The sequence below is a fragment of the Manihot esculenta genome, chromosome 8 (genome assembly GCF_001659605.2).
Source record: "Manihot esculenta cultivar AM560-2 chromosome 8, M.esculenta_v8, whole genome shotgun sequence".
NCBI lineage: Eukaryota > Viridiplantae > Streptophyta > Magnoliopsida > Malpighiales > Euphorbiaceae > Manihot > Manihot esculenta.
The window spans coordinates 30,161,799-30,186,423 of NC_035168.2; the positions used below are offsets into that span (position 1 = coordinate 30,161,799).

Genomic DNA, 24,625 nt, shown 5'->3' on the forward strand with positions numbered 1-24,625 from the left:
TAACTTCTATATTACATCATTCTCCTTCTTATCTTTAGCATATGAGACTTGTGTTAGTGTAATCCCTAATCCCATATATATTGTAAAGATATTTTATCTATAATAAAGATCATTGAATTTGAAAACGATCCACATACGAGAATACTACATTGTTGAAAGTCATAAGTGTCTCTCTAGTGATACTTATACTAGAAGTCCTTAGACTAAAAATCTCTATGGATGCTTAAATAAGTCCTCACATGCTTTGACTTATACCTAACATGCCCGTAAATAGGTTGGCAAGTACGGGTATGATTGGATATGCGACGATTCATGCTAAGCAATATTAGAGAAGTAAAGAAAGAGAAAATATCATCGACCACTTGACTAGTGAAACTAAGAAGAGTGTGGCTACACCTAAGTTGTATGATAAGAGTTATCATTAATTTGATTGATTTAGTATCACTAATAGGTCAAGGAAAATGATTTAGCAATGAGTAAGGATGACTTGTTCCATACCTTACGCAAATCATGATATCTTATGGTAAAGGATTGTACTAGTTCACTAGTAGGGTGATTTTCTGAACAAATTCATAGCTATTCAATTTGGGTAATTATATTTTCTTGCTAGAGTCCAATTATAATTTATGGACCTTAAAAATCCATTGCCAACATTGAATAGTCCTACAGGATCGCACACGATGAAATTTGGACAAATGATACTTTGGCCTTTTCTTATCGGGCCATTAATAAGTGTTTTGTTTAAAACATTATTAATGGGCTCATGTGAATTTCGACACACATTCTTAAGCTCACTTAATATGATTTAAGGTCTGATATAATTAGTTAATTAAAAAATTTAATTAATTAGTTAAAAGAGAGAGAGACCTAATAGGATTAGGGCTTATTTTAAGGAAATTTATTTTGAATTAAATGCCAAAATTTAATTGGATTTGAATTCAAATTAAATCAAACTTTCTCTCCAGGTTTTGTACTCCCTTAGCCGAATTAGAGTTGCTAAAAATAGGGGAAAATAAAATCCTAATAGGACTATGAAGATGTGGCTATATATAAGTGAGAAAAATGAGAGAGAAAAACATGTCTTCCACCTCCTTTCTTTGGCCGAACCTCTTAGAGAAAAGAAGAGATTTTTCTCCTACTTGCTCTTAAGTTTTTGGTACTAAAAACTTCAGGGATTGAAAGAGATCAAATCTCCAATCCTCTACCTAAGCTAAATTCAAAAAACCGAAAGAAAGAGGCAAATATTCCAGGTGCTAGCACACTTCCTTTAGCCGAGAATTTCAGAGTGTGAAATCGTAGAGGGAAGCCACTATTAGACAGTCCCTTGATCATGTTTTGCTGCTAGATAGGAGATCAAAAAAGTGATTTTAATTTGTTTCGTTTTGATCTAGTCTTACAAACAATTAACTGTTGCACCTTTAATGCCATTATTGCATGCATCTACACTTGTTTATTTTTATAGCTTAAAATTATTTTATTTATTCATTGCACCAATATGATATTAAGCTTATAAGATTTTCAACAGTGGTATCAAAGTCTAGTTGTATGATTAATAATGGTATTAAAATTGTTTGTATGCTTAAACGCTCATCTAGGCGTGTGGACAATAAAGCTGAAAACTTACATTATATGTTTTCACTTATATGAGTTAGTTAAATACTCTATATGATTAATATGATTAATAGGAGATTTTTATAACTTATTTAGGTGTTTAATTAATCTAAAAAAAATCTAGACAGAATTATTAAATTTCCAGAACTGCCTCTAGAATGAAGAACATAATCGGCTAAGAGAAGTTTTTCATGATCGGTGATAGCGGTTGTCGAAACCGTAAAAAATAAACCTATTAACAATCAACAATTAAAAACTGTAGATAGTGGCAATAGGGTCGAACCACAGGAATTTGACACTAAGGACTTCTCCTAACAATGACTTGGGCAAATTAATAATAAAAGTAAAATAAAAAGGGGGATTTTTTTTTAGAATAGTGAGCTAAAATTAAAACTAACTAAAATAAAACAATAATTAAAAAGATGAGTAAATCAATGGTAGAAGGACTCTAGTTGAAGCATGGATCCATTTCAATTTTAGAATTGATCATTGATTTTTTGATACTCCTATTTATTTCAATAAATTAGTTTAGAATGTGGAAGATACTTCTCATTATCAAATTCCTCCTTAGTTTTAGTTCGATTAGGAAACGTTCACTAACCAAACACTAGTTAACAAGTTGCCAAGGAACGTCCTTGGAGTTTTTTACTTTTCAACTGTTAACTGCATTAAGACTTAGAGAAACTTAATTCTAACTTTGCCAACCGCGTGGTCAAGTTTAGATCATGCAACCAATTGTACTTGTGTTCAAATAATCTAAGCAATTATGGACCCAAATTATTCAAACTAACAATATATTACTCACGTAATTAAAAGTAACATACCTTAATTGATTCTAATAGCAAGGCAATAACAGCATGAAGAACAAGTTGCATAAATATTAAAAAATAAAAGTTTAACAATGGAGTTTTAAATCTCCCAATTCATCACAAACTGAAATTTCTCCAACTTCAACTAGAGACAAAAATGTTTAGCCACTCATGATGGACAAAGAACACAAAAAGAAAGAAGAAAAGGGGAGGAAGAGTTACTGCCGAAAATCTGAAGTGATTGTGAAGATATATTGCTGGTTGGTGTTGTCCCCTTTTATAGGTGATAAGTCCTAATCCTTCTTGGAATTGAAATCTTACTTTTATTTTATACATGTTTGTAAGTATTTGAATTATATCAATCGTATCATAATATGTAATAGGCTTGTTATAGGCTCCAACAACTTTAAATCGATCCGAATCTTGACGTCGATAACGATCTAATTATTGAATAGTAAATAAGCAATATAAACTCACAAAGATTGCAAATTATATATATATATATATGTTTAATTTAATTTATGTTTAGAATTTAAATCCCTTATCAAATCTGTTTGTAAAATTTAAAGATGTTATTTAATGTGTTTTAATAGTTAAAAAATAAACATATATAAAATAATTTATATCAGTTACAAAATAAATCTGTTAATTAATTAATCCAAAAGATTAAAACTAGGCATTATTTTATATCAAAAGATTTATTTTTTTTTTAAAAAAAGAAAGATGTGAGTAAATTTATTTTTATTACTTTAAAATTTATGAATAAACATAAATTTACATTATGAATAATTTTAAAATAATAAATAAAATGTTTAATTTAATGCAAATTGAACCAATGTCCACATCAAAACCCAGAACAGGAGGAGTGCAGATGGCTCCAAAGACACATGTCAATTTCCATAATACAACTTTTTATTAAAAAAATTATTCACTATTCTTTATTATCATATATATTATATTATTTAATGTCAATATCCATGTGGAAATGTCTCTCAGAATCTAACATTTTCTTTTCAATCATTTCTTTTTGTAATAATCTTAATAAAAATGATTTATTCATTCAGTTTATTTTTTTAGGTACCCAAACTAAAAATTCAAAAATTAATTAATAATTTTATCTTATTATATAGCTTGATTTATTTTTTTATTTTCTTACTTTTTAAGAATCTAAGTTATTCTTAATAATAATAATAATAATCATTTTTCTCAATCAGTGATTACTTTCTCCTTGTTAAAAACTTTTTTAAATTTTTATAATAATTAAAATATTAAATTTTTTAATTTTTAAATTATAAAAAATAATATTTTATCATTAAAAGATAATATTATATTATGTTGGAATTTATTTAACTCTTTATAAAAATACATGGCTTAAAAATATAATTAAGAGATTTTATTTTTTGCATAAGAATTATTGAATAACTAGAAAACTAAAAATATTACTTAATTATGTACTAAAAATTATAGTTAAAAATATCAAAGTTTGGATAAACATTAAAATGAAATAGGTTGAAAAATATAAATAAATATGATAATAGGTGTGCCCTCATAAAATTATCCTATTTGAATTTGAGTAAAATTATTTAATATTTCAACTTTTCTCAATTTTATTAAAATTAATCTTAAATTATTTTTACTTCCCAATTAATTTTTGTTAACATTACTCAAATATTATTCAATTTATTTATTTATTTATTTATTTTTATATATAACTAATAATTTATGTAAAAATATAATTTTTTTATTAGTAGTTATATTTTAAATTTTAACAACATATAAAATTATTTTTAAAATTTAAATTTAAAAGTGAGTGTTCGGTTGATTTATTTTAAAATTAAATTAAATAAATTAAAATTTAAAATTTAAATATTTATAAAAATTAAATAGAATTAAAATAATTTTTTCTAAAAAAAAGCGATACCTTTCTTTCACAAAAAAAGCAGTCTGAAACTCACGTGATTCTTGATCTCTTCTGTTCCTATCTTAATTTGGGCTCCTTTCAATTTGATCTTCAAGAGAGTTAGTCTCCAATCCTAGCTATGATTCCACTCTGATTTTAATCTCTAATCGATTATATTTTTTAATAGATTTTTTTTATAAATTTTTTATCACTTCTTTTAAATATTTATAATTTTTTATCCTTTATTTTAAATATTTATAATTTAATTAAAATATTTTAATTTAATTAAAATATAATCTCTTTATATTATTATAAAAATATGTTATGATAAATAATGAGTTTATTTTTAAATTTTTCTTCAATCAAAATCGAATCGAATTAAAATAACTGTTTTCTTAAAATTAAAATCGAATCAAATTGAATAATTTATAAAATCTAACTAAAATTTTAAATTAATTCAATTCGATCGGTTATTTTGATTTGAACCAAATACCATTCACCCAATATCAACTTAATTTATATTAATTGTAATTGATGTTGCAGAGATTAAATTGATAATATGGCCAGAATGTAATTATGCTGTCATTAGCTAGACCTGCAAAGAAGAGAACGTGAGGCGGTGGGTACCCATGGCAGCCACTTCAACACTCAAGTCAGTATGCTGAAGAAGAGAGTGAATGCAATGAATTGCTTAGAGATTTTGTGTAAGAGAATATCGTATTTTTGCCGTTATGATTCTCTCTTTTTATACTGTAAGAATTTGGAGATAAATATAGCCTTTTCCGATAACCCGGTGATTATGCAACTGCTTGATAAGAGATATTGCCAGCTAATAGATAGGTAATCTCGTGATTACAGGCATAATGAGAATATATTGGACTATGCCTGATAATGGTAATTTCGTGTCGAGACTCACCTGTCGAGAGAAGGGCGAGTCTTGATGGTGAACTGGGTGTTAATATGTCTGGGTCTTCCTTTCCTCGGACTTGATCGCGTTTTCCACTTATCAGACCTTGTCACGTAGCTCTGTTTTGTGGTGACAGCTCACAACTTACTTTGGGTGATTGTTATGTAGCATCAGAGGTCCTCCACTAGTTTTCGATTCTTCATATTCGAAAGAGATATCTATTCTCGAAATCTGGAGTACGTGGCCTATTGGATTGGTTTTTTGTTGTGCACGCCGTTTTGCCTATCTAGCCTCTCAATGATGACTTCCCTGCTTCTCATGTCGTATGTAAGCCAGCTGTTAAAACCGTCTTGTAAGAACCCTTCTTCTTCCCCAAATATCACTTTTGCCTTCACTTGTGATCTTTTGCTTTCAGAAAGACTCATTCGTAACTTCTTTTTCATTTATACTTCCTACAGTAATTTCTGTTTTCTTTTTCGTTTTCAATATAAACAAGAATACTTCTTCTTCTTTTAACCCTAGTGGAGGTTCTACCTCGAGCTCCTCCTCTAATGGCTCCATCCATGTCCCAACTCCTATCGTTTCCTTAAGGGAGACTCTAGAAAGTGAAGGTAGCTCGATTAGTGACATCTCATTCATTCTGTCGAAGCGTGATGTAGACCGTCTTTATGATACCTTACCAAATTTGTCGAGAGACTTTTCGTGTCTTTACTCCTTCTCTACATGTTCATGTGAATGACTTGATTTCTGCTAAGGATACCATTATGGTCTTCGAGAAGCAATTGAAGGCAGGTCTCCAATTCCCCATGGACCCATTTTTCATTGATGTCTTTTGGTTCCACAAGTTTTCGATTCCACAAATTTTCATTTGCCCAACGACATCCTAATACCTGGAGAATCCTAGTGGCTTTCCAGTTTGTCTGCCTCAATAACCATATTGAACCAAGTGTAGCGCTCTTTTTCCTATTGTACGAGTTGGTTACCCACAAAAATAAAGAATTTTGGTATTTTAGCCGGCGGAAACACCTGACCATTTTTTATTGGATACCTTACTCCTTGAAGCTGTGGAAAAATAACTTTTTTGTCCTCCATCACCGAACTTCTGGGGGTTTTGGGCACCTCCAAATAAGGTGGCACTTCTGGGTGGAACTGAGGAAGGATGGGATCCTAATAAGGAGGAAGGAGGATGAGACTTTAGCCTTCCTTTTAAGAATGGCTAAGTCTTTGAAGAAATTGACATCACCTAGGCGGTGAGGAACGCTGTTTTGTCCTGGCGGAGTCATCTTCAGGCGAGTCAGGCTCGAGATCCTTACCCACCCAGCACCCTAGCCTTGGAGATAGGACCTCCTTGGCTACAGATCAAGTTACTTCTCTTTCTGCCTTTTTAATATTTCAAATTGTCTTGCTTACTTACTTTTCTCTTTTTACAGATATGGTTGGGTCTAAAAGCAAATTTACTAAGGCGGCGCGTGCTATCCACAAGGGCAAAGCTTTCTTCGGGACAACCGGTCCCCCCTTCAAGATTGCTCATCAGATAGAAGAAGTGATCATGCTTCCTCCTCTCTGGCCCAACCTGCAGTAGAAGAGTCAGCCCACTTATAGCCTGAGTCTTCTGCTCTGGGCGTCTCTGCTTTTGCTCTAGCCTCTGAGCTTCCTACTGTTGTCCCCACTCCTTTTGAGTATGCTCCTGCGAGTGTGGGGGTTGACTCCTTATGGCCTTCGAGCATTTAGCGCCAACCTTTACTCCTTAATGATCCTACTTTGGTCATCGTCTTAATCAAAAGTGCCTGAGGCCCAGGGATCACCGCCGCCTGAATCTGCTCAAGACAGATGAGATTTTTGATAACGTCATGCACTCTAACTTGGAGAGTGCCCTTTGCACCTATGTGGCCAAAGAGGATCACAAATCCCTGAGGCGAGAGTTTGGCACTCAAGAGTCGGATAGGAGACTCTTGGCCGAGGAATGCTCGAGGTTGAAGGCTTGGGTCAATGAAGTGGAAGGCACAATGAAGGAGACCCTAGAGTCAGTGGATAAGCTCCAGGCTGATCTGAATGAAGCCAATGCTTCCAAGTTGGTCCTTGAAAATCAAGCAAAGACTATTGAGGATTAGGTGGCCCTGTTCTGAGTCTTGGAGCTATAAGCTTAAGCTAAGGTGGCCCAGGCCTCCTCTACCATGGTTGTAGAGCTTGAGGCAGAGCTGCAGGAAATGATGGCCCAAGGTGGAGAGATGTTCATCCAAGGCCAAGACTTGGTAAAGGAGCTCATGAAATGGTTTCCTTCCGAAGACTTTACTTGGATAGACGAAATCTTCCTTGAGGAGGAGGGAGATGAGATGGAAGAGGAAGAGGGATAAGTTGAGGGCAACCCCAACGATCGGGTATATACAGACAATGTAATAAATGTAGAAAATACTGATATAATAGAGACTCGGATGGAGGAACCTGAAGATATTCCTCCCCCGACATAATCTTTTATGACTTCAATGAGAATATTATCTCATATCTTTTTATTTTCACTATGCGTCTATATGCCCTGTACTCGTTCACAACCCTCATCCACCACTTAATAATTTCTTAATAAAAACCTTTGAACAATGGAAATAACATCTAGATAGATGGCCTAGTGAATGCTTGCCTTGGGTCTAGAATATCCTACATGATTTCTTATAATCTCAAGGCTAATATTTGTCCATGAACACCTCCCTGCTTTGAGTCTCAAATGGGGCTATCTCCCAATAATTGAGTTTGGCGAAACCTGCCTGGCATGAAGGTCTCGACTAGTAGGACTAATGCCCAACATTTTGACTTGACTTATACTAACCTTTTGACCTGACTTATACTCGCCCTGTGGCTTGGGCATGCCTTATAATTTCTTATATGGGATTAACACATGGCGAGACCTGCCTTGTGGCCCTTTATGAATGCTTTTGATTTGTGGGAGCAACACTCAGATTGTGGTTTGACAAAATATGCCTTGTGACCTGGCCTAGCAGAACTCGCATTATAGCCTTGTTTAGTAGGACCAATACCCGAATGGTCTGGCAGAAGGTGCCTTGTGACCTAACTTGGCGGAATTCTCCTTGTGGCCTATTTTTATCTACTTAATCTTTTTTTAGGAAAGTAATCTCATCGTTCTTTATCATTGAACAACACAACATACGAAAAATACATTTTTTAACTTGTTATTGATAAAATTTTCTCATATTACAAATATTTCGGGAGTGAGGAATCACTCAGTCATCTAGTTTCACTGGCTTATAAGACTTCCGGGCGAATGACCTTTGAGATTTTAAATGGATTTTTTTAGTTATTGCCCAACTTGCCAGACCAGCAATTATATCCGTAGTCTACTTATTTTTTTTTATCATCTTTAAGTCCTTCCGTTATTACATGTATAACTACTATAGGCTCTTAATCAGGGATGGTTTCAGAAGTTGTTGCCCTGGGCTCAAGTCTCCTCTCTTCCCTGCCCTTCTTAGTGAACTTTTGAAGAGTGTTATCCCTTATTAGTCTCTCGATCTCATCTTTTTAGTTGCCAACACCCTTCCATCGTATGACCGTGATCTTTGTGAAAACGATAGTACTTGGTCCTATCTCGTATCTTTGCTTTCTCGGGATTGAGCTTGGGTGGCCACCTAATTTCTTTATTATTTTTTCTAATCCACGGTAAGATACAAGTCCGTGAGTCATTTAATGGAGTATAATTCTTATACTTACTTTGATTATCCCTCATTCGGGAAATGTGATAACTCCTGTGATCTCCTTTATGTCCTTGCCTCTTAGGCTTTTGACTTTGCTTTTGGTTCACCCTCTTATCCTCTTTTAATGCTTGGACTTTGTCATTTAACCTGATATACTTCTGAGATTTTTCTATCAACTGTTGATACGTCGTGGCCGGGTTATTAATAAAGGAATCTATGAATTTGACGTTTCACATTTCTTTCTTCAATACTTCACACACTATCTCGTGATTCAATTCTTCCACCTGTATTATTTCAACATTGAATCGTGAGATAAAAGTTAGAGGAAAGTTTTTTAGGAGGTATACATGTAATAAATCTGAATTTAAATAATGTAGTAAACTGCATAAAGTTTTGAATGAAACTTAGGCTCAGATATTAGTACTATTTCTGAGCCAAACCTATGAGTGTTGATGGAAACACTCAGCATAACACGAAGTCGTTGATATCCTGAAACTGCATAGTCGTCATGAAGATTGCAAGGTGGCTTATGGGACCTATTGTTTCATCATACTTGTCCAAGCTAGGCAGTTTGAATTTGGTTGGGAAGGTTTCTACTAAAATTTCTTTCGAAAGGGGCGAGGCACCATCTAAGCTGAACTCTTCCTCTTGTTTCTTTTGGTACTTTTGCACGTCTCATACTAGCTTCCAATCAATGCCTTTCGAGACTTTGTCTTATTCATCTTTGGACTTGACCTTTCCCTTAGGCGGCCTTTCCCTTAGGCCGCCTTTTAATCGCTTCTGTCTGAGCCCTTGAGGTGTCCACAAAGGCTTCCTCCCTTCTTCCGAGAGCCATGTGCAATGCCTCCTCCCGAGCCTTGTACTGCTCGAGAGTAGCCTGCAACCTTTGGATGTATTAGAGCATCTGCTCATTGTTTAAATTATTGAGTTTCGTTTCATTGACCAGTGGATCGTATTTTGTCCATTGTCAGGGGAGGAAGAACTGATGACGCCTCGTTGGTGGTGATATTAACAGCAGCTCGAGAACTACCGACCATTTTGAAAGTGGAATGAAAGAGAGATATTCTTCTATGAGAAAAAGAGTAGGAGATTGGTTGTTATCCAAATGAATAGAGAGAATTCAAAGAACTTCCCAGCAATAGAACCAAATGATGTTGTAGAGATTAAATTGATGACGTGGCCGGAATGGAGTTACCCTGTGATTGGCTAGATCTGCAAAGAAGAGAACGTGAAACATTCAAGTTAATATATTGAAGAAGAGAGCAAATGCAATGATTTGCTTAGAGTTTTTGTGTGAGAGAATAATATACCTTTATCTCTATGATTCTTCTCTTTTTATATTGTAAGAAAGTGGGAATAAATATAGTTTTTTCCGATAATCCGGCGATGATGCAACTAGCTGCTTAATAATGGATATTGCCAACTAATATATTGGTAATCCCGTAATTACAGGTGTAATGGAAATACGATAGATTGTGCTTAATAATAATAATTTCGTGTCGAGACTCGCTCTATTGAGTGAAGGGCGAGTCTTGATGATGAATAGGGTGTTAATATATCCGAGTCTTTTTTTTCCAGACTGAACTGCATATTTCACTTATCAAACTCTTATTACGCTTATTACGTGAGCTGTCTTATGGTGACAACTCACAATTTTGAATAATTATTATATAATATCAGTAATTAATAATTATTAACCGTTTAAATTTATTTTTAATACTTTTTTATTCTAACATGAAAGAATTGGGTATTTATATTTCAACAACTAGAATGAGCTGTTGACAATAAGGATACTTTTAAGCCTAAATCAAGAAACGAAATTAATAATTTATAAAGTCAAATATGGAAAAACTAAGAACTTTTTCTTAAAGTTTTCCCACTTATTTAAGATTATTGAAAAAAAAATTATTTTCCAATCCAAAATGCATTTACTATATTTTAAACAATTTTTAAAAACATCTTTGATTGTGAAACAAATTTTTTTATTAGCTTATAATAAATGAAAAGAAATATAAATATATTTTAATTTAATTTGAAATTAAAAATCCACTGAAACTTTTAATTTAATGTCAAGAAAGAAGTAGTAAAGTAATTAAAAATCCTGTGAAAATAAACTCACTTTTTATTTTCCTAACAAATAAAAATAATATTTTATAAGTAAAAAATAATATTTTATTAAATCAGTATTTATTTTATTTTAAACGCAAAATGAAAGGTATAATTTAATAAAAAAATTGAAATTATTTAAGCTTTAATAAAAAGTTTAATAATTGATTTGAAATTTTATTCGTAAATTAATTGAGCAAAACCAGATTTAGATTTGAAGTGGTAGTGCAAGTGGGCCACGGAAATCGCGGGGCCCATGTGAGGGTCATAGACGTAACAGAATCCGAATTTTTCATTTATTTATTTATTTTAATATTTTTTTTTTAATCCTCGTGGAAAAGAACAGCGAGTGGCGTCAAAATCCATTCACTAATCATTACATCTGCCACTAATCCCACATTGTTAAACCTTTTTTTGTTCAAACTTCAACTCTCTCTTCTCTCATTGGCTGCGAGCCTGGGCTCAAGCTTGGAACCCTCACCCACCCGACAAATCCCCGTTTCATCTCCAAACCCTCTGCGTTTTGCTTACCACCATCTGCCCTGAAACTATGCTGCTAATGCCGTAGTGCCTCCACTTGGGTTTGTTTCCAGATGAACCCTATCTTGTCTCTCTCTTTTATCTACTTAATTGTTTCTTTTCTTAACAGACGAAGGAAACCAAGAAAATGGTGGAATTGGAATTTAGATTAGGACAGCCGATGATGGGCCACACCCAGCCGTAAAAAGGGTCTATTTTCCTATAATGAGCCGGCGGCAAGTGGAGAGCTGATTGCCCCGTGTTTCCTTTTAAGGCGTGCGATAAATCTTTGGTTCGGGACCATCATGGCTCGGCTCGAGCCAAATCTCCCACGCGTTCGGCTACGTGATCCGATTCCACATAATGAATGTGTAATAATAGGAATAAATTTATATTTTTTTTACGAAAAAGTCGAATTTATCCCTACACTCGATCTTCATTCATATTATTTTATTATTAAATTAAATTAATGTTATAACTACAAATTTTTACTTTTTAATGTTTATTGAATAAGGGTAATGTTGTTAATTAATAAATTATTATTTATAAAAAAAATTATAATTTAAAATAAATAAAATAAGCATATTTCTTGAGATGAAGAAAATATTAAATAAGTAATTTTGAAAAAATTTAAGAAATAATTTTCCGATTTTATTAATTTTATGGACTAAAATAGTATAATTTCCCTTAATAATGGGCCTCCATCTTCACGTGGCTGTTGGATTAGACGGACTGCGATTGAAAAATCCTATCGCATCTTGAAAACTCATGATTGTTAGAGCCACTCGCTCATGCAAATCGTGGGTTGAAAACGGGCTCCTTTCGAGGAGTGTGTGAAACACTTAACATAAGCAACGCGTGGAAATAGAGCCTACTTATTGATTGGGGGGACAGATGAAATGAAATTTTTTAATGAGCGAAATGAACAATTTTTGGGCATTAAAAAATTAAAAATTGAGAAAGGGAATTAATTGGGAACTTAAATTCATGGAATTATTGACTGGGATTTGGATCTGAGCTTGCTCCCAACCCTTTTCTCATAAAGAACAAGCATATTTTATCTTCATATAATTAAATAGCATATAAATACAATGTCACAAATTGATCAAATCTTATTTATGTAATTAATTTATATTCTTATTTTTTATATACCAAGAAAAAAAATCTACTACTATAGCTATTTATCTTTAAGATTTCAATGAAGAAAAAAAAAAGGTGCGAATCAATTTAAATTTTTTTCTTAATAATTTTGATTAAAAATGTGATCGCTGATTTTTCAATGTCTTACTATGGGTATTTTGAGGGTGCAACGTCTCTAAATTCTGTTTTTGGTGAGTTGCAACAGAGCAAAAAGGAAAGACCCCAAAGGGAATCGAATCGGAAGTGGAATACAGGGAACTTGGGTTTGGTCTCTCACTTTCAACACCCACTTTAAAAAGACGAGACTCAGAGTCACTGAGAGGAATTTCAAACTCAAAAGATAATACAAACTAAAGCAATTATAGTTTTTCTTTTTATATATATATATACGCAAACTTAATAGCAGCAGCGGCAACAGTGCTCTCTCTCTTTCTCTCTGTCTCTGGCTATATATATATACATATATGTGGTTTGTTTTTAAGGAGTATTACTTGTTATAGTAGCTGAATAGGAGTGAAAAAGGGTTTTTTTTCTTTTCTTCAACATCTGTTCAGACCATTGAAACGCCTAGATTTTGCTTTTGCTTCTCTCTTTTCCTGGTTTTGAGGTCTCGCCGTCTTTGGGTTTCCGCACTGCTTTTTGTCTGCAGAGATTGGTGGCGCATTAAAGTAAAGCTTTTACTAAAGAGACCCCCTTAGCTCTTCTTCTTCTTCTTCTTTTAATAATTTTTCTTTTATAGTATGTTTGCTGCTGTTTCAAGACATTAATGGCTATATCTGCAGAATCTTGGAGTTGAGAATTCTTAAAAACTCTCTCTCTCGCCTCTGCTCTCCCTCTCAAGTCTCAACCATATCTAATTGACGGCCAGCGTGCCTGTTTTCCATTCTGAAAATAAGGAAGAAAAGGTGTTAAATCAAATCAAGTAAAGGACAGGCTTTGAAAACTTAGTCAGCCATTTGGATCATAGAGAAAGATCTGTGATCAGTTTCTTGAGCAATCTTTTTACGCGAAAGAGACCTCTCAGAACGAGGTTGGTTTTATACTGCTATATTTGGTTGCTCTTCTTTAGTCTGGTTCGTGAAAAACACATTCAAACTCTGCTCTCTTTTTGTTTTCATCACTATTTTCTGTTTATCTTTTTTGGCTTTTCTTTGAATTCTGTGGAGGATAACTGTTTATAAAGTTTACTAGGGGATTCCGGTGATTTGCTTGGATCTCTGTGTGGGGGCTCTTGTATATATATTGGCTTTCGTTTTCTGGGGCTTCGTTTAGATTATGGTTTTTGTCTCATTTACTGTCTTTTATATGTTTCAGATCTACCAGGTTTTAGACATTGCTTTTAGAGAAAAACGAAGACAATGTTGCCTCAGAAGCAAGCAGAGGAAGCAATAGTCTCCAACTTCAGCGAGACAGAGCATGAGGGGAAAGAGGAAGACAAAGAAGAAGAACACTCCATGTTTAGCGTCAAGAGCATTCTCTGGCACGGTGGCTCTACTTGGGATGCTTGGTTCAGTTGTGCTTCCAATCAAGTATATCCAAAAATCACCCATTTCTTACAAAATGGCAAAAAATAAAAACACTTCCTTTTCCTGTTCTCTTGCGAAAAAGGGATCAATTCTTCTTGTTTCTTCTTGCAGGTAGCTCAAGTACTATTGACGCTGCCTTACTCCTTCTCGCAACTGGGTATGCTGTCAGGGATTTTGTTCCAAATATTCTACGGGCTTGTTGGAAGCTGGACTGCTTATCTTATCAGTGTGCTCTACATAGAGTACAGAAGCCGAAAGGAGAAAGAGAACGTTAGCTTCAAGAACCATGTCATACAGGTTCGTTCTTGCTTCTCAAAACTACTCTTCTGGTCTCTCGCTATGCTGAAAAAACATAGTCTTTTTTGGATTACAGTGGTTTGAAGTGCTTGATGGGTTATTGGGTCCATACTGGAAGGCGTTAGGACTTGCCTTCAACTGCACTTTTCTTCTCTTCGGATCTGTCATTCAACTTATTGCTTGTGCAAGGTAAGATCATTTCTTCGTTTTCTAGTCTTAATTAGTAAAAATCTGATCTGGGTTTTATTCCGTTGATTGAAAAGTACTGTTTATTGACGATAACACAGTAACATATACTACATCAACGACCATTTGGATAAGAGGACATGGACATACATTTTTGGAGCTTGTTGTGCTACTACAGTTTTCATACCCTCTTTTCACAACTACCGGATTTGGTCTTTTCTTGGTCTTGGCATGACCACTTACACTGCCTGGTACCTCGCCATCGCCGCACTTGTTCACGGCCAGGTAAAAATCTACAAAATTAACTCTTACCCAGTTATCTTCATGTTTAATTCTGGTATCTACTAGTTACACTTGTGCCGATTTTTTATCTTCAGGCCGAAGGAGTAACACACACTGGTCCAAAAAAGTTGGTGCTTTACTTCACCGGAGCAACCAACATCCTGTATACCTTTGGTGGACACGCTGTTACAGTGTAAGCTTTTACTTTTTAACCTCACTAGTACAATTTTCTCTCCTTTTACATGTTTCTACATGGCTTCTGTTTGCAGCTTTTGCCATCTCCTTGGGGTTCGAGACCCACAGACAAAATCATGCAGATTATTTTTTTTAAAGGTCTAGGATATTGAACAGTGAAAAAAAATGGTCCTTCCTTCTTCCCTTTGTTCCACCTTGCTCCTAAACTATAATCTAGTAGCTTTTGTCTTGACCCTATTGCATGATCATTGATTCCTAATCATGGACTCAATGGCGATGCTGATTTAACTTATACAAGGAGAATCCAATGGCATAAAGGTCATTTTAGTCATTTGATCGATGCAACTTTTACCCATTACTCTGAAAATTGTGAATGATGAGTTTAAATATTTTTTTTTTTTACAGGGAAATCATGCACGCTATGTGGAAGCCTCAAAAATTCAAGTACATATATTTACTAGCTACACTCTACGTTTTTACACTAACACTTCCGTCTGCCTCCGCCGTCTACTGGGCTTTCGGCGATGAACTACTCAACCACTCTAACGCCTTCTCTCTTCTCCCCAAAAATGGATTCCGAGATGCTGCCGTTATCCTAATGCTTATTCACCAGGTCTGGTTACTATACAAATTAAAGTCATGATCGTATTAATTTTGAAGTGGAATCTGACAGAATAATAACTTGAATGACTGCAGTTCATAACATTTGGGTTCGCATGTACACCTCTGTACTTTGTGTGGGAGAAGGTAATAGGAATGCACGACACCAAGAGCATATGCCTGAGGGCACTTGCGAGGCTGCCTGTGGTGATACCCATATGGTTTTTGGCCATCATTTTCCCATTTTTTGGACCTATTAACTCAGCAGTTGGTGCACTTCTGGTTAGCTTCACCGTTTACATCATCCCATCTTTAGCCCATATGCTCACCTACAGAAAAGCCTCTGCCAGACAGGTAAAAAACTCCTAAAAAAAAGAAAAGAGAAATGATTCTTCTTCTTCTAACCATATTCGACCCACTCGCCACTAAACTTTAATCCTTTAACTTCTTTGTTAAGGTTTGTGTCGTAATTATCTTGATATGCCAAGGTCTTTTTATATCGCATAGACCCTCGCTCAGTACTGTAAATACATGATGGGTTTTATATAGACGTGCACATAGACCCCTCCAAATAAAAATTGCGCGTTGCAACACTAACACAGAGAGCTTGAGGGTTGAGTGGGAAGTAGCTAGCTTGGGCACCAGACGGGGTGGCATTTAAGGGTTGAGTGGGAGGTAGCAAGTGTCCATGATGGAGCATTTAAGGCATGGATTTGGAAATTTTGAGGAGTTGGGATGTCGTTTTCAATTAGTTATATGCTACAGTTGTAAGAGTTGTACCTTTGTCTTCGAATGAGCTGGGTATTCCCCACTACGACTTCCTTTCAAATCTAAAGCTAGCCTAGCCAGCTACTAATTACTCAGCACATAGATCCTGTCAATAAATTCTGCAACCTAGTTCAGATTCACTTAGCTTATTATTTTTACTGTTTTCCTTGCAGAACGCAGCAGAAAAGCCACCTTTCTTTTTACCAAGCTGGACAGCCATGTACGTGGTTAACACCTTTGTGGTGGTGTGGATCTTCGTAGTTGGTTTTGGATTCGGTGGTTGGGCCAGCATGACCAACTTCGTCAGACAAGTTGACACATTTGGGCTCTTCGCCAAGTGCTACCAATGCAAACCTCCGGTGCCACCACCAGCAGTAGCAGCACCACCACCTTCTAAAACTACCCGTCACCACTGAGATCATCAATTACCTTCAACTTCAACTTCAAAATTCATCTCTTTCTTTTCATATTTTGTATCATACATGGGAAAAAAAAGTAGCATTACCCTCTCTCCCTTCCATGTCATGTGTGCTTTTTCATTTATTTTTTCTTCCTTAAATGAGTCGATAAAATAGTGTGTTGAATTGTGATGATTCCTTTGCTATCAAAGCATAGGCTAATTAAATCAGAAATATAATATAATATAATATAATTATTTAATCATTGTCGTCTTCCTCTTGCTGCTCTTTAGTAATGATAGCTTGCAGTGGAGTTATTGCAGGCATCTTTCCAAGACCTTAAAAAAATGGGTATTTGATGAGAGGCTGAGTCCGAGTTGGTGTTTAGAAAGGCCATGTGTGGACATGGTTTCATGGCCGTGGGTCCTTGTTTACATTCACACGGGCTGGCACGTTGGCTCATCTGTTTGTCACGTGCCTGTCTTCACTCCTAAATATTCTCTCTTCTCCTCCACGCTCTACTCACATGGGAACTCCTAAATATTCATGAACATTGCTCATATTTATTCAATCATAATAATTATAATCTATTTTCCATTAATTTAGAAGATCTTTGACTCAGTTTTTTTCTTAATAAATATCTCTTTTTTCTCCTGCACATGCACCCTATGATAGATTGTCTTTCAATTTTTATGGAGAAAGTTGGTAAATGTCCCATTTGATATTGCCAACTACTTACTAGGTAATCAAAGCTGCTTCATTAGAGATTATTAAATTTCCATTTTTTTAATGGACAATTATGATAAATCTGATTAAGAAGTGTCTTAAATACAAAAGTTTGTATTATTTTTATTTAAAGTGAAAAGTGGAACTTAATCATTTTATGCTCTACATACAATGTAGCTATTATTAGAGTATATCTTTATTTGTATCAATTGATGCTTTAAATTAGACCATTTCCTTCTTGAATTCAATTCAAATCTTTCATAAAATCTAAAATTACTTGTTTGATTTTTGGTACTGGGTAGTCGTCAGTCCTCATACATGATCTTACGATCTCATACATGATCTTACAACTTTGCGGAAACCTGATCTTACGACCTCATACATGATCTTATGACTTTGCGAAAACGTGTATTTTTGGTAAACAGTCATCCGAGTTTAGTCACTGCGATCCTCTTTGTGAGGAGACACCTCTTTATCGGATTATTTTGCCTAATTTTTTATATAGAGTTATTTCGTATTTCTAAATATTCTCTATCTACCCATCTGTATCAATTTCGAATACAGATACTATTTTGTTAAAAGTTATTCAAATTTTTTCTGAAAATATGGTATGGATTATTTCAGCGTCGTAGTGTAGCGTGATATTGACTCGAAATATTTATCAGACTCGAAATATTTTCTCAATCCTTCTTACCTTAAAAAAGTAGGGACACTGTGCATGTTTGAACCTTTGAATTCTTCAACTCCTAACAAATTAGAATTGCTGGACGCCCTTTGAATTCTTCGACTCCTAACAAATTAGAATTGCTGAACGTGGATATTAGGTTTGGTAAACGCATCTACCACCATTTCATAATGGGAAAAGACTTTGGTTTCTTTTCTTTTTTAATAAATAATATAAATCTCGATCATAGATTTTTAAAAAAAAAAATCTATGTAACTAAACTGATCATAAACATGGAGCGATGAGATGACATATGATGCAAGTATAATAAATTAATAGAAAATAAATTTAAAAAAAAAAAAGAAAGGAAAAGGTTTGAGAAGTTATAGAGATATAGTATCAAAAATTATTTTTATATTTTTAGGTATGTCAAAATTAATATATATTTTATTTTTAAAATTTAACATCTTAGTTTTTATATTTTTAATTCCCTCATACTAAAAGTCTATTCGTAAAAATAATACACTTTTTCAATTTGATAAAATTAAAATATTATGATTAAATTATTTATTTTTAAATAAAATTATAATGGTAAATTTATATATTATTATGATTTTAAAAAAATAATTTTAAAATAATTAAAAAAATATAAATAAAAATTATGAAACGAAAAAATATTAATTAATTTTTATTGTGAAACACATTAAATTACATGCATATGAGATACTATTCATGACAATTATTGAAACTGAAATGAATAAATCAAATAAACAAAATCTCAAATGTTGCATTTGATTTCATTGAAGCCATCATATTAAATCTGAAAGCATCAAAGGATCTATTTGGTTTAAATTAAAAATGAATTATATATTAATAAATTATAGTCCAAATTTTTTTATTAAACATAACTTGATGATAATTCCCATGCATTTTACCATAGATCCACGTTATCTAACAATAAATTATCATAAAACTGACCTCTACAAATAATTCAAAAATTCGCGGCTTAATACAATGAATTAAAAGTCCAACCTCTTCAAAAGAAATTATATTTGAAAATTAATATAAAAATTATCATAAAATTAGGAGGAGATTAAGAAAATTACGTATTTATATAATTTTAAATAGAGTGAATATTCGATCGGTTTGATTTAAAATAAAATTAAATAAATCGAAAATTAAAATTTTAATATTTTGTGAAAAATCAAATCAATTTGAATCGAATAGATCTGATTCAGTTTGATTTAATTGGTTGAACTTTTTAATGGTTTTTTTATTTTTTATAATTTTATTTTTAATATTTTAAAATTTAATTGAAGTATTTTAATACTGATTATAATTTAATTGCTCTACATTATAAAAAATAATATAATTATTACTAATCGGTTCGATTTTATCAATTTTTTTTCTGATTAAAATCGAGTCAAATTAAAATAACTGAAATTTTTCAAAATAAAAATCGAACCGAATTTGATTTAGTTAATTTTTTTCGATTTAAACCGAATACTTTCACCTATAATATCAAATACTACCTTGTTTATATCGATCGTTACATCAAATTAAAGTGTTTCCATTAAGTATTTGTTTCATTATAAGAATTAAATTTTCAATCTCGTATTGAAAAAAAAATATCGGACCACACATTTTAAATCTCATCGATAGCAATTAATTAACCTACGAAAATAAATAAAAAAATATATTTTTTTCAAATACACCCCATCTCAACACATAATTAATAATGAAAGAACTGATATTTATATGTATACATATCTTTTCTTTAACGTTAGCTTTATAAAATTTTTAGATTAGGACTCAGAGAGTTAAGAAGGCTATCTTCTTCGATAAGATAGCTTTGATGAGTTGATAAAAAAAAAAAGAAAGAGGAGATTTGATTGTAGCCAAAGATTCTTACAATTACCGTTAAAGGAAGTTGCATCTCTGTCTGAACTCAATGTGAAACTACCATAAACTTTACAACAAACTTAATTTCTTCTTTTTTATTTAATTATGTTTTTTAAATACCCAAAAGAGTTATCATTTCTTACAGCAACATGCATAAGCATGTGCAAATATGCATCTCGAAATTACAAACTCATGTTACTTGTAATTATGTTTAAGATCTAATGCTTTCACCTCATTACTTGGAACTTCAGTTATTTCAATGGCTTGTAGCCTTAATTGAGTACAAGCTTTTTTTTAAAATATATTAATTAATTAAAAAAGATAATGTTGAATTAGTTTTTGATATTTGTGCATGTATAGTTTAGCTATTTGACTTTTAAAAAATAAATGTAATATTCAGCAGACTTCTGAGAAAGAATTTTTAATCGTTGTGACTGTGTTAGAAATGGTGAATTGGCTTAATTAGATATATTTCAAAATCTCTTGATTACTAAAGTTTTCATTCTCAAAATACTTATCGATAATAAAAAAAAGTGAAATGGTTAAATTAACTAAACATAATGATAATAAATTATCGTACATGTAAATTGAAGAAAAGTAAAATTTATTTAAAGGGATAAGTATAATCTCAATCGCATAACTTATTTTCCATTTTAATACGATAATATTTAAGTAATAAGAAAATTAAATTAAAATAAACAATACAATATAGTTTGAGATAAGTTATGAAAAAAATTTTTTTAATTGATTGAAAACCTTATCAAATTGATAAATATGTATATGAATTAGACTTTTATTACATACTGATTTAAGCTCAAAATAAAATTGACATTGGTCTATAACTAATAAAATTGATATTATGGAGGAATAACTTTTGTTTAGTTCTGATACGGTAGATTTCTCTATACAAAAATTAAATAGGTTGCACTTATCTATGTTTTGAGAGTAATTTTTCACTTGAAGATTTTCGATATATCCTCTCCATTCCTTTATCCCTCTTCAGACAAGAAGACTCTTTAGCATGGCATTTTAACAGGCAGGGCTTTTACACAGTTAAAACTGTCTCTTACGTACTCTGTGTGTTCTCTTTAGCAACTATGCATCTAGCTCCAATTTGAATTCTCTTAATCTTGGTGTTTGAAAACAACTCTAAAAGATTCCCTCTACTAAACTTTCAGTCTTTCTTTGGATGTTGTTGAGGAATTACTTGCCTATTAATGATCTTCTTCATTGCCGGCTTCCCCATATTGATCCGTCTTGTAAATGGTATGGTGAAATAGAAACTTGCTATCATATATCTTTTCTTCCTTTGCCCCAAAGCTAGTGCAGTATGGATCAATTCTCCCTTATGTCTGCGTTCTAGTCTCTTGGATCCCATGGATATTATCACCTATTGGTCTACAATTGTCTCCTTTTTAGATAGCCAGCAAGAGGGAAAACCTGCAATTCTTCGTCTTTGTACTATGGCACATCTGGAAAAGCAGAAATGCTTTTCTTTTCACTGACTTAAGAAATGATTGCATGAGGTGAGAATGGCTTCCCAATAATATGGCAATGTAAGGTTTTCAATGATATTTTTTATCCTTTCATGTTGGAATGTCTTGCTTGCAGAAACAGTCCTCTTAGCTTATCATGGTGATTTTTCGGAGGTTATTTTTAAATGAGATTCTTTAATAGTGATCCAGACTATTACTAGTCATATTAGTCCTCTATACTTTCAAGGTTTGATCAAGGATATTAGAGATATGTGTGTTTCTTTTTCTTCTATCTCCTTCAACCATGTTAAACGGGATGTAAATTTGCTGTACACTCCCTAGCTTCTCTAACCATCAATGATTTGAATTTTCATTGTAATTTGATGGTTCAAAACTCTTTTGTCTTTAACAAAATGTCAATTTGATTTCTTAATGAATGACATCACCTACAGAAAAAAAAAATCTTAATGAATTACATCACTTTTAGAAAAAAAAAAAAGTCATGGCACGGTGATTTATGCAAATGTTAATTTGATATTAAATTAGGGTGGAATTAATCCAATTGATTTTAAGTCAAACAAAATTTTTTATTTAAAAAGTGATAAATTTTAATTATTTAATTTTGAAAATTAAATTGTACGAAAATCAAAATTAAAATCGAAATAAATCAGAGGAAACCCCAATTTCAAATAATTGGTTTAAAGTCCAAGATTAAACCGAAACCGTCCATCCAGCTCTATTAAGTCCAAGATGGCCATGGTGAGGAAGCTGTATTGCTTCGATGAAAAAGAAAAAAGAAAAAAGAAAAAAAAAAAAGAAAGAAAAAGCAAGCTGTTTCGAGTGTTTGTTAACGGGCAGAGAGCAGTCTTCTTAGTTTGATATAATGGGTTAGGCCCAACCAGAAATTGAAAAAAATCAAATTGAGACAACTTCCTTCTGATTCCCCGATGGGCCCAACAATAGGTTTTCCTCTGGGTTGGATCCATTATAAATTGGGCTAGTTTATTGGCCCCCGATCCACTCGATCAAAAAATTTATGTGCGGGCGGAGATTAGAGAGTCCCAAATAAAAGGTCTCGAAGGACCTTATCCTCCGAGAAGAAGCTGAAGCTCAGCCATGGCGTCGCTGATAGCAAGGGCATTTCCAATGACACCCCAATCGCTCACCACTAATTCTCGCTTCTCGTTTTCTCAATCTGAAACCCTGGGGATTTCTCTCTCCTATTCAACTCCTTCCCTTTCACTCTCTGCCACCACTTCCTCTTCGCCAATCCCATTCGGTGACTAACTCTCTCTCGCTCGCTCTCGGTTTAAATATTTGCGCTAAAGCTGTTTTGGTTAGTTCTCATTTTGTGTTCTGTTTGCCACTGGTTAGTGTATTGTGGCAGAGGCGACAAGAAGACTGCTAAAGGGAAGCGATTCAATCACTCATTTGGCAATGTGGGTATAATTTTTTGGGGCTAAGATGATTACCCTTTTGCAAATTCTTGTTAATCTTCCAATTAAGCATAGAATTAAAGTTTTTTAACCTCATAGTTGTGTTGGTGAATGTTATTTTTCCAATAGGCGAGGCCACGGAACAAGAAGAAAGGTAGAGGACCACCCAGGATAGCAGTACCTTCTTCTCCACAGAAAAAAGATAGCTTTGAAGACGATACGGTTGTCAAGATTGAAATCGACGAGTCTCTGAGTTAAATTTGATGCCATATGCTTCACTCTTGTAGTTTCTAAACCTTGAATTTGATTTTCATCTCATCTTTCTTTTCTATTATGATTATGTACTGTATGTGTTCCCTCTCTAATTGCTAGAATTTCCATCAATTTGCATGTTTTTGAACTGTAGCACCAAATCTCTTATGTGTTCTGCATTTGAATGCTTGTCATCCATAAATTCTCCCCTGAGTGTTGAGAGTGAATATGAGAAGAGAAATTTTCAAGTGGTTACTGTGTTGGCCAACCAGACAGTGATCTGGGATTGATCGATCCAAGACTTGTCCATCTTCAATAAGCTTATTTTTACACATTTCTGTGAATCCTGAGAATTAAATTGACTTATCAGCATTACATGGTTCCAAAATTAATCCATTCAATTAGTTTTAGATGTGCATACATGCCTGCTTAGGCTGTGACAAACGTTAATCATAAAAAGCCAAGACTGCCCTGAGCCCTTGTGTATTGTTGGTTTGCTGATAACTGGCCCAAGTCACTCGGCTAAAAGGAATTCAAAATGCTTTGCTCAAATTATTTCTTGCGGTTGGAATGAGGTTAAACAACAGCCTCTATGCTGCCCATTTCTCACAGATGTGGATGCTTTTGAAGTTACTGAAGTAACAATGCGGATTTTGAGACCTCACTTTTTGGTTCTTCTAGCTGATCTAGAGTTCCTACATAATAATCTTGACTGATTCTTATGAGTCGAAAGGAATTGGAACTCATGGCAACTGTCTCTGTCTCAAACTCTCGACCAACCTTCAAAATCCTCTAGTCTCGCCTCTTGGTTGAAGTCCTCTCGGTCAAAGTCTCAACCATGGCCAACAGCTTGCTTATAAGGTGGTTGATTCAAATACAAGAATTTCAAGGATCACCATTACACTTAAAAAAGTTCTTGAAAGAAGGGCTTCATTGTTGTTGTTGGTTGTTTTTTCCTTTCCCTCTCGAAGTCGAGAGCCATTCCTGAAACAAGGGCTCCAGGCCCAATCCAATCATTCAAGACATGCTTTTAGAAAAAAGGCTACTAAAGGCTCAAAAACTAAGATCCTAAAATAAAGGCCCACGCCCCTAAAACAACAAAACCTTAAAGCAATGGTGGAAGCAAAAGCAAGTTGAAGCAATAACAAGCTGACTAAACCCTCACTCCAAACTACATGTAGAACCTCTAGTAGCTCATCATCAAATCAAGCACTGCTATAGGAGA

At 33.5% G+C, this 24,625-nt stretch overlaps 2 protein-coding genes across 3 annotated transcripts; both read left to right on the forward strand.

Annotated features, from left to right (window-relative positions):
- Window positions 1-12,933: 12,933 nt before the first annotated feature.
- Window positions 12,934-17,210, forward strand: LOC110621046 (auxin transporter-like protein 2). Of its 2 annotated transcripts, XM_021765072.2 has the most exons (10): window positions 12,934-13,361; window positions 13,476-13,723; window positions 14,008-14,222; window positions 14,331-14,516; window positions 14,593-14,705; window positions 14,804-14,987; window positions 15,080-15,177; window positions 15,585-15,792; window positions 15,876-16,133; window positions 16,721-17,210. In XM_021765072.2, exons 3-10 carry the CDS (start codon window positions 14,052-14,054, stop codon window positions 16,961-16,963), a joined length of 1,461 nt encoding a protein of 486 aa, XP_021620764.1. In that variant the 5' UTR covers window positions 12,934-13,361; window positions 13,476-13,723; window positions 14,008-14,051; the 3' UTR covers window positions 16,964-17,210. The 2 variants fall into 2 exon arrangements, with proteins under 2 accessions (XP_021620764.1, XP_021620765.1); XM_021765073.2 differs by having other exon boundaries at window positions 12,934-13,723.
- Window positions 17,211-22,732: 5,522 nt separating this feature from the next.
- Window positions 22,733-23,548, forward strand: LOC110620262 (30S ribosomal protein S31, chloroplastic). The gene is made up of 3 exons (XM_021763925.2): window positions 22,733-22,991; window positions 23,087-23,151; window positions 23,278-23,548. Exons 1-3 carry the CDS (start codon window positions 22,829-22,831, stop codon window positions 23,404-23,406), a joined length of 357 nt encoding a protein of 118 aa, XP_021619617.1. The 5' UTR covers window positions 22,733-22,828; the 3' UTR covers window positions 23,407-23,548.
- Window positions 23,549-24,625: the final 1,077 nt, after the last annotated feature.